Below are 11,320 nucleotides of genomic sequence, written 5' to 3' on the forward strand. Positions count from 1 at the left end.
ACAATAACACAGAATGCATACGTGTCTGTGTTAGCATCAGTTTTCAGATGGTTTTAATCAATTATGACTTAATATGCAAATTATCTCTATTATATTGTTATTTGTTCAACAGTTTGGACACGTTGTAGGTTAGAAAAGTGCAAAACACACCATTTCAAGAATAAACTTTTGATCTGGGATATTCTAGAATAATCTTTTTTTGAGTGTATCAATCTGGCTGTTCCATAATGGTCCCATAGTTATACGGAGATAATTTTTCCAGTACAGTGAATGGCTGTATTCCAAATGTATCTAAAGATGAGGTTGGGGGACCAAAGGACATAAGGGAAGTCTTTACAAGTAGATGCACTAAGGGTCCAGACTGGCCCAGACTGTCTTCGCTGATCATGTGTGTAAATCCCATATCATAATATTTGAGAATTCTGGTAGCTGCAAAGCCAAGAGATTTGGAGAGTGCGTCATTAGAAATGGCTGATATAAAATTAAGAGAAATAAGGAATAGTCTTCCACCATGCTCCCTGACACTGTGGAAAACCAATCCTGGTTCTGAGAAGACCATATTAAGGATCACCTTTTCTTTCTCCTTTTCCAGTTTAATGCTGCCTTAGTTCAGCAACCAGAAAGCTAAAAGGTTGCTAAGCTTTTGTCTGAAAATATGAAAGGTAGTTAATTTGTTTGAAAGCAGGGAGGCAGCAGACAAGAGAAGATCCTAAAATGGAGGGAATAGTAGCTATGTTTTAGCTTTTATTCTTGTTGATCATGAGATTGAAATGAACTTTAGATAGAAATGGTTTAATAGATTTTGAAAAATACTAATTTGCTGAAACAGAAAATGCAATGATTGAGCTGCTGTGGTGATCAACGCATCAGAATTCTTGTACTATTACCAGTTGTGTACATAAGGGAATTCCCAAAATGTTTTTTTGACCCGTGAGATGATCCTTTTCAAGAAATACAGAGAAGCCTCCCTTTTGATAAATGCAATATAAGAACTTTAATTGCTTTTGCATGGTTTCAGCAACCAATGCTAAGCAGATATTTTCTCTGAATCCTCAGCTCACATTGAAGAATTCAGGTCAGTGATCTCATGGTGTGTCCAGTGAGGAATGGCTGGCTGTTTGGAGCAGCTCAAACTCTATGATTGCCAAAGGCATGTTGCTAAAGCATGTGGTATACAGGAACCTTTGTTGAATAGCTGAAGGCTAGTTCCCAGTTTATGGAATTTCAAACGGATGTAATTATGACTTGGATGAGGTTCAGGTCTTAAGAGGAATTGCCAACTCTTTCATGAGGGAATAAATCCCTCCCAATGAGAAACTGTAGACAATGGGTTTGATTTTTCTCTTGTGGATGTTGCCTCAAAATTATCATGAGTAACACATCTCATAATGCATTATTTAGCATACATCGAACAACCATCTTACCTATTTTGTTCTCATTGATAATTTGGCTAAATCAGCATTCCATTCTTCCAAAACTTTCATTCCTCCATATATCCTAGACTATATACCTATTATTTCTGCCCATTGGCCTTATTGGTTAGGATTAATGTAAGTTATAATTCAAAACAACTAGAAAGATGTATTGGAAAAGCTCATGGTAAATAGAGAAGAACAGACTGTTACAAAAAAATAACACTGTGGGATAATTCTAGGCATGTTTCAAAGGTAATAATGGACCTGATCTGGCCAAATAAAGAAAGATTTAAACTCACGTTCCAGTGTTCTTGTTATACTATCTCACTTCAATCATTGTTCCTAGCTGTTCCTACTTTAGTTTTGAAGTTTATATTGGAAATACTTTTTAAACATTGGTTTGAGTTTGTGGTAAGCATATGAATATATGAGAATAATGTTATTATATAATAAAGTGTCTAAGTAGAGCTGGACTTGGTTATATCTGAATGAAGTTAGGGATTTGTTGATGCTATTCTGTTTTGCTTATGAAAGACAACATTTTTATTTTCTCTTGATTGTTGTGTAATCCATGTCACCATAGATATATTCTCTAAATTTCAATATAACCTCAACAAACATTTTGGTTTCATTTCTTAAAAATAGGGAAGTTATGGTCACCATGATACAAAAAAGATGCTGAGACCCTAAAAAGAGTGCAGAGAAAAGCAACAAAGATGAGAAGGGGTACAATGAATGGTTGAGAGAACCAGGTATCTCTTGTCTAACTAAGAAAAAGACTAGGGGTGACATGATACTAGTCTTCCAGTACTTGAGGAGCTCTCAGAAAGAAGAGGGGACCAACCTATTCTCCAAAGCACCTGAGGGAAGGACAAGAAGTAATGGGGTGAAAGATCATTAAATGTGATCCATCCTAGAACTAAGGAGAAATTTCCTGACAATGAGAACAATTAAAGAGTGAAAGGGCTTGCCTCCAGAAATTGTGAGTACTCCATCACTGGAGGTTTTCAAGAAGAGATTGGACAACCAGAATGCTATAAGGTATCATGCTGCATTAGGGGACTAGACTAAAAGACCTCCAGGGTCCTGTCCAGCCTTGTTATTCTATGTTCTATGTTCTAAATTGAATAAATTATATCATTTCTGTTTTCTAATAGTATTTTACTTTTTATGGCTGTCAAGCATACTATTGAGCATTGTGATGTTTTGTTTAATACATGATTTTTTTAAGATGGGATGTTGGTTCTAAATGTTTTGTAGTACAACATTTTCTGTAAATTGTGGCATTTGACAGTCTATGTTATACCTGCCCATTGCCCATGGCTGTTGGTTGTTTTGGCTGCATAGGAACCATATTTAGAAAACTGATTGTTCTCTGTATAAGTAAGAGGACACCATAATCTTTCCCCTAGGGAAGTATTAATGTACAGTATATATTATTAATCTGTTCTGGTTAAGGTAATTCATTTATTCTTTTTCTTGCTCTCCTGCTCAGAGTTCTGATTTAATCCTTAAATGTAAATAGGTACATTTTCTTTATACCTGGGAATTTGAAGTAGTTTGTTTTTATAATTAGCCACATATTTTAAATAGCATGTTCTCAGCTATAACCTGTTATCTTTTTGATGGAAAATTGTTGTTGGGAGAAAGTTGCTCTCATGAAATTCCTGAATAACAGGAATTATGATACTTCAGATATAATATTGTGACACATTATTGGAATTGTGATGCTTCAGGACTTGTAGTTATTCAGAGACAGATGTTCCTTCCATTTTCTTGTTCCAGCCCTTGTTCCTTAATTCTAAGGAGATATCAAGTTGTGTGCAGTGGTGGGATTCAGCCGGTTTGCACCAGTTCGGCAGGACCGGTAGCTAATTTTTTGTTGCCCAGGCCCAGAACGGACTTCTGGAAGCGGCATCCACACAGAGAACCGGTTGTTCACATATTTGAATCCCACCACTGGTTTTGTGTATTTTATTATGGCTCCTTCTGTTTTTCTTTGGCCATTTATTCACATGGATTACTTTAACTTGAAAGGAACATAGTGAAGCTATTACTGGAAGGCTGGGGAAAATTAACTAAATAAGCTATTTGGAATTTCCAAACAATCATATGACTTGGATTATATATTTTAAGAGTAGTGATAGTATCAAAGTGTTTATAGATTTGCAATTTAATGGAAATTTTTCTTTGCCAATGTTTGATAAGATTAAAGCATGCAGCAAACTGATAAAATTGTTGAGCATGTATGAAAAGATATCTGTGAAGTATTTTTATGACAATCAGTAATCATGTCTTATGGGGAGACATCTCCTGGTCTTGTATTTATTCAAACATTAATTAAAAATATGTAAGGTTGGATCATTATCTGTGCCAAAGTTTAATAATAATATACTTCACACTAAGTTGAAATAAACATTTGTCTAGACAAAAGAGAACATAGGCAAAGACTCAGTATATATTGCTTTATTTGAAACTTGCTAACTTTGTCAGCAAACAGTCACATGGTCTCGGTATCTTCTGTCATTGAAATTTTAAGTTTTTATTCAGGTTTAGTATTTCAAATAACAAAAAATAGACATATGACACAAATTAGCAATAACTAGTCAACAAACATCTGTTTGAAAATAATAGGATGGGATTTTGCCATGATTAAGTTGTAGCTGTGTTCAGTAAGATTAAGTGATGACTCCGAATGCTACAGCAGATTCCCAAATTAGATGTGCTCCACATGTGTGGAATTCCCAGAATTTCCTAGCCAGGTTGGACCTAGCAGAGAATTCTGGCATCCAGATATAAGGGGGATAACAATGTTTGGAAAATTTGTAATATTGTATGTTAAATTTTAGTTCCAGAAAATATTAAAATGAATCCAGAATCTCAGAATCCAGAACAAAACTTGTCCCATCTTATCTTACCTTACCCACTTAAAAATTTCATTCATCTTGCCTGAATTACATAGTTTTCCATTAAGTAAGCTACAGAAGATATATTTGGGAAACATACACATTTGCCTGATATCTGTCTTTGGTTCTATTGTTATCTTCTTGCTAGATGTAAATGCCTAAAAGAAAACTGAATTTCATCAACCGCGGCACGGCGGGTTTGACACCCATGTGTTAGAGGTTTCATGGTGATGGGAAAAGCACTGTGAGAGACTACAACCAAAAGTGTGTAATAATTCCATTTTTTTCGTATCTTCTCTCTTTCTACCACCCTCTTTCTCTTCCAAGCGGTGGGCTGGAGGAAAATAACTAATAATTGGAGGAGGGAGGTTGAAAGTAGCCCTAAGGCAAAGTGCTGGTTCCACCAAACTTTAATTATTGTGTTTTAAGTTTATAGAAGGGCCAAAGAGTTAGCTTCATATGTTCAAGTACAAGTAATATAGACTGAACTATGTGTGATATTTCCTCTTAAACTGATTTTAAAGAACCTTCACAGCCATTAAAATGGATTCAATATAAAGAAGTTATATATTCTCATGGTAGCTTCACTCTGCCTCCTCTCCAGAGAATATGCCAAAGAGTCAGAGGTTCTGCAAATGGACTACATTATTAAATGTAAGCAAAGGGAGATCCCAGTAATTAGGTGGCTATATTATTCATTTAGCAAAGCTCTGGACTGAACAAATGCCTACACTTGTTTCAGAAAAATTCAGCTTCTGCCAAAACAATAGTCCATTCTTAATAGAATCTTTAAAATACAATGTTGGGGGAAAGGATCAAACTAATCTGCTCTAGCTTGCTCAGTTTCACATACATAAATCTGGATCCATCTAATTATATTTAGCAGTTTGCTCTAGTTTCTTTTACTGTTAATAGTAATATATATTATAATTATACTTGTTTAAAGCTTTTCATCTTCATGGTACTTTACTACCAATTTCATTTCACAGCACTCCTGTTATGTTTCTGTATTTATGTACATTAGTCAAAGATAATATTTTTTGAACACTGCTTTTAAATGAAAAAGCAACTCATATTACACACACAAGCTTCCTGCCATGTAGACCATATTACTCTTAATAGCAACTATGTAATCATGAACATAAATTAGAATCCATCTTTGAGATATAACACATGTGGATAATGATCAACATTTATTGCTAATTAATTACTGATAAAATTGAGCATGTATCTAAGGGTATCTGTGAAGTATTTTTGTGGCAAACGGTAATCACATCATATAGGGAGACATCTTCTGGTCTTGTTTTTAATTCAAACATTAATTCAAAGAGTGTAAATTTGGATCATTATTTGTTTTCTGTAACAAGAACCTTAATCACTTGCTACTCATTATAAGGATTAAAAATAATTCCAGCATGAAGCCTGCTGGAAATGAAGTTGGGGATTTTGCTGCAATCATTTTATGGCCGGACAGGACCAACATTAGCCGGAATAATATTCATCCTTACATGTAAAGAATCTGTGGTGGGAGTGACTGGGGGTGAAGTTGTTTTCAAAACTACTACTACTACATATGTGTCAGAAACACCTACCAAGGCGAAACATTACAATGTTACTGAAATCTACGTTTTTTTAAACTAAAAACAAAAGAGCATTTTTGCTACCACGTGGAACTCTTTCAAAGATACTAACTATTTCAGGACTGGACAAATCACTGGAAAATATTACACAATCAGCTTAAAATGTATCAAGAGTGTAAAAGTATTTTGTTCTCTTCCAAAAGCCCAAGATCAATATAAGCTGAGTTTCTGAAAATTTGAAAACCCACACATACCATAGAATGTATACTCTGTATACAAAGAACAAACTTCCAAACCACTTCACAAAATTTAGAAGGTAAATGCAACCACTTGATTTGATTTAATTTGGCACTCTTTTCTCAAAGTTCCACATCACTGGAGTTAAAATTTATTGGATCAGAATATTTTCCCTGAAAGCAAATCCATCCCTTTGAGTCATGGGTAGACAAGGAGCTGTAGCTTCATGCTCTTGGCTCCATCCCTTAGACCACACCCCTTGATAAGTCCTATTTTCAGCATGTATATAGAACGCAAGGATTTCAAAAGTTATACCTATGTGCAAGGTCTATGGAGATTCTCAGTCATCAGGTCATGGTTGTCCCAAAGGTGCTTTTTCCAAAGTCCAGTTGCTTTTTGAAAAGCACATTTGGTAGATTTGTGTGCAACAGACTGTTGTTCTCATGTTCATGTTTTCTTTACCAGCAGTTTGGTGGAGTATGATCCGCCCAAAGATGTGATATTAGGGCTACTCTTCCTTTAGTGTCACATAGTGTTCTATAAGCAAAGTAAGACATGAATGGGGATGAGGGAATTATCATGATAAATACATAGACTTGATAGACTAATACTTTGGCTTATTTTAAATTAGCTTCCTTTATTATGATGCCATTTGGCTAGGTTTGCAAAATAATTAATTCACAGTAACGGGAATCCTCCCTCCCTTTTTAAGACACACCCAGATTCTTCTCGCTTAGTAAGTACAACTAAGTTTTCTGCCTGTTCGCCAAATCAAATCAAACATGCTGTTTGAAATCTGGGCATAAGTGTAAACATTACCATCCAAATCTTGGTTTTTAGATTTCATTCCCTTCCTCATCACACTGAAACCATGTATCAGTAGCTTTTTTTATCCATATTTTTCATCATTTTGGCATTTTGAAGATTATCCATTATTATGTGCCTGTATTCATTTTGTTCCTTCCATTTTGACACATTAGTATGTATACACATGAAACCTACATATATACAGGTCATCACCCAAATGCATAGTAATTGAGTTTATATGCACATATAAGTTGGTTATTAATACGCAAGAAAAAATGTATTTCATTCTTATATTAGAACTATCTAAAGTAAAATTACAGCTAAACACATTTTATTAATTTTAATCTTTATCTGACACATTAAAATCACATATTGACAAAAAAAAAGTTCTGTTCACATTTTTAATCCTAGCACATCCTAAATGCAAACCTTAAAATATGAAGACAGTAATCCCATTGTAAGCAGTTAAACGATTTCAGCACAATTTAGTTTAAACCCCATTAAAGTCAAGATAATGGTGACTTAATCCTGTTTCAAAACTTTCCCTGGGGTGTAAATATAATTCACTTTATTTAGAGATAATCCTCTGCTAATTATTATTCATAATTACAGCATTATTGTCCAGTGTCCACTAAACCTGAGCAGAGTGTCTTAATAAGCAGAGTGTTATTACAAGAGAGGTGGAAAAACACATCTGGCTTTATTGTTGTCTTTAACTAAACCAAAACAAAACAAAGATCACAAATCAATAATGTTTCCAATTTTAGAAAAGATAGTTCAGTCATAAAATATTCAATAATATAAATAAGGAAATATTAGGAACAATGTTATATTTTTCTTACATAAACACCTGAAGATTGCCAAGAATGAATTATACTGGAAACAGTCTTCTCAATATCTTTTTCCACCCTTTGAATTTTTGTCCTCTAGGTGATCCACCACAAATTGAAAATTCTTTGGCTTTTTTTATTTTTTGAAAGAGATTGATGGTCTTGAGGTCATTTCTTTCTATAGACTGTTTTCCTAACTACAAACTTCCTCAAATTCACTGTAAGGAGATGAAGCTAATGAAGTTTTAGATTCTCCATCACTGTTGCATTCTCTTCTTAAACCAGGACCAGAAACTCCTGGTGCATCTGTAGCTGGAATGGCTACCTTATTATTTGTTCCTAGAGGATGATATTCCAGCAAATTCTGAAGGTGTTTGATGTAAGTGATGGCAGCTCTCAAAGTCTCCACTTTGCTGAGACGCTTCTCAGCAAGCTCTTTGGGAAGATGGTCTCTGAGGCGTGCATAGCCTTCATTTACACAACGAACCCTCTGCCTTTCCCTCTCATTCCTTTTCCGAATGAAAGCAGGCTCAAACGAGTAGTCATAAACTCCCACATACCCAGAAAAGGGTAAATAAGAGAATCTTCCTGAATACGCATTGTAAGGTTGATGGTCCCAGTACGTTTGTCCAAAAGGAAGAGGGATGCCAAATGGTTCTCTGAGTGGTAAACCATGAGAACCGGTAACATGGCTGCTTCCAAGGGATGCCGGTCCTGAACATGAGATCCTGTTCAAGAGCCCATCATCTTTCTTACTTCCCATCTTGAAGCAATTCAGAGGTCAAATTCCGGAATAGGCTTTTTGGAATTTATCCATTGAAGGAAAGGTTAAATACGCCAGATGTTCTGCTCCACAATTTGTGATCAGAGAAGTAGGCATTGGCTTAAGGTCCATGGCAGTAAAAATGACCCTGAAATTCTGCTCTTCTATCCAAGTATCAGTTCTGTTCCTTAGTCTGTTATTAGTGAATCAGGATGCCTTCTAATTTATATGCAGGCTTCTAGGAGCATCACTCCACACTCTAAACCCAGGTTTTCCTCTGATCTTCATATTTCAAAAGATAATGAGAGGGTTCCTGTGTTTCTTTTCTTCAAGCTTGGATGTGTGACTATAGAGATAAAACCAAACATAAATAATCTTCTAGGCTGTAAACACTCCTCACATATTGTAATCCACAGTGCCCTTTGATATTACCTGTCTCTAAAAGGATGGATAACTTGAAAAGTTTGCAGGCATTTGCCAAGAGTTGCCAAAGCTCCACCTCTTTCTCCTCAAGAATCGAGGATCTCCTGTCAGTTGAAAAAATTAGCCAAGGGCTTTCTTTGTTGAAATCCAAAACACAGGGGCAGATTTGCATCTTCCGCTGTTTTAAAATAATGGCATCAGTCAGTTCATAGAAGTTTGCAGATTTAAACTGCATCTGACAAGTTGTGATGTGATGTGTATGTCCCTATGTGTGTGAATGTGTGCAGAAATGTGATATATAGAGTATTAAAGGAAAGAGTGCTCCCTTGTGGTTGAGAGTTTGACAGATGAGGCATATTTGCAAACATGGTTGGTAGGAATTGTCTAGCATTCTTTAAAATGTGTGCAGCAGCAAAAGAAGGTATTTGCTAAATTCAATACATGCAACTGCAATAAGGGCATCTGATTCTTCTTCCATTTACCCATTTCACAACCCTTTTTCCCTTGTTCTCTCTGGTGAATTATAGATGTAATGAGTTTTGGAGCAATCATCTGTACTTCAAAATATACTATATAAATTATGTGCATCATTGTCACTATTAAATCAATCATTTTGGTTCCACTATAATTATTCCTTGTTTTATATGCATCTCTTAATGCAGAGTTCTAGGCCACATTTAAAAATACATTTTTCCTATTTTTTTAAGCAATTTCATTTTTTTCAGGAAAAGAAATGAATTGTATTGTTAAATTTGTATTGTTTGTATTTGTATTAAATTTGTATTGTTATTTATGTATTTTAATTGATTGTCAGCCGCCCTGAGTCCTACGAGGAGAAGGGCGGGATATAAATCCAAATAATAAATAAATAAATAAATAAATAAATAAATTGTTTGAAAATGTTGTAATTTGGGAGACTTTAAAATGGTATTGTTCATGAAACAAAAGGAAATATAAACATTTTCCACTTCAAAACAAATGTATATCACAGAATAACATATCCTATTGAGCATGAAAATCAGGCTTGTCAGATGCTATATTTTTTCTATCCTGCTCTATGGAGTAGAGAGTTGGTCTCTGACAGGCCACCTGAAGAGACTGGAAGCATTTGAAATGTGGATTTATAGGCGGCTGTTACGTATAAGCTGGGTTGACAAGAGAAATGAGGAGGTGATAAGCCGCCTGGGAAAGCCCAGGGAAATCATCAAAACAATGAAAAAAAACAAAAATTAGAATATTTTGGACATGTGATGCGACACCCAGAAAAATTTGGCATACTCCATTTAATCCTCCAGGGAAAGATTGAAGGCAAACGAGGTCCAGGCAGAAGAACATTGTGGCTTCAAAATCTAAGGGACTGGTTTGGACAAAACTCAGCAGCACTTTTTCGTGCGGCTGTTGATAAAAACAGGATCGCCAACATGATTACCAATGTCCGATAACGGATATGGCACAAGAAGAAGAAGAAGAATTGAGCATGTCCTGTCTTGCTTATCAAAAAGGGATAGGAATTGTTCTTCAAACTGTAATATAAAAAATATGATAAATGTAATTGTGTTAGATACTAATCTAAGCAAGTTAACTCAGTTTCTAGGTAAGTATTTTTCCCTTTTTAAAGATATCCTTAGCTCTTTAGGTTCCCCCCAAGCCATTCCTATTTTCCTTTTCTCCACATGGAAATAATATAGAACTGCAAAAAGAAATTTTTTTATTTGCTTGTTTCAATGCAGCCAACACTGACTCTTGGCTCTTCACTCAATTTTTTTAATGGAACATTCTATTTTTTTTCTTTTTTGATGAAATCTTTGTAGCGTTTAACCAAAAAAAAAGAGTGTCTTTTTATGAACCAAAGTGAAATTTCTGCTACTTGAATCTACAGAAGAGGCATGGTGGCCACTGAAGGTAATGGTTAAATTATCATGAAAACAGGATCTGAATAAAACATCACTGTATATGCCATCATTTTGGTGTCATCATTTTATGCAGATGCTGCTAACTACAAAGTTAATAATACTGAGTATATTTAATGTACCTTGTGGTTTCTTCTTCTCCATGTAGAAGATTATCACTTGTCCTTTGGAATATTTGGGGTACAGCTTTATTTGCCACAAGAAAACATTTATTTAAAAAGTTCTTTACAATAGCATTGTTTCTCCATTTTATGCTCATGGATACCATTATATTATTTACCTATTTTTCATAGTGTTTAGATATTGTCCTTTATATAAGAAGGAAGCAGTAGAGCTGACCATGTTTGAAATTTGTAAACAAGTGTTGATTTCCTGAACTATCTGCTATTCAGCAGTACAGTAAAATATTTTTTTTTACATTTTTACACTGGGCAGTTTACAATGAAGAA

General features: G+C 34.9%; 1 protein-coding gene across 1 annotated transcript; it reads right to left on the reverse strand.

The window, feature by feature from the left end:
* Positions 1-6,941: 6,941 nt before the first annotated feature.
* ASCL4 (achaete-scute family bHLH transcription factor 4) lies at positions 6,942-8,735 on the reverse strand. The gene has a single exon (XM_015812844.1). The coding sequence runs from the start codon at positions 8,536-8,538 to the stop codon at positions 7,969-7,971; it is 570 nt and encodes a 189-aa protein (XP_015668330.1). The 5' UTR covers positions 8,539-8,735; the 3' UTR covers positions 6,942-7,968.
* Positions 8,736-11,320: the final 2,585 nt, after the last annotated feature.

Source organism: Protobothrops mucrosquamatus, unplaced genomic scaffold, assembly GCF_001527695.2.
Source record: "Protobothrops mucrosquamatus isolate PMUCROS unplaced genomic scaffold, P.Mucros_1.0 scaffold113, whole genome shotgun sequence".
Taxonomy (NCBI): Eukaryota; Metazoa; Chordata; class Lepidosauria; order Squamata; family Viperidae; genus Protobothrops; species Protobothrops mucrosquamatus.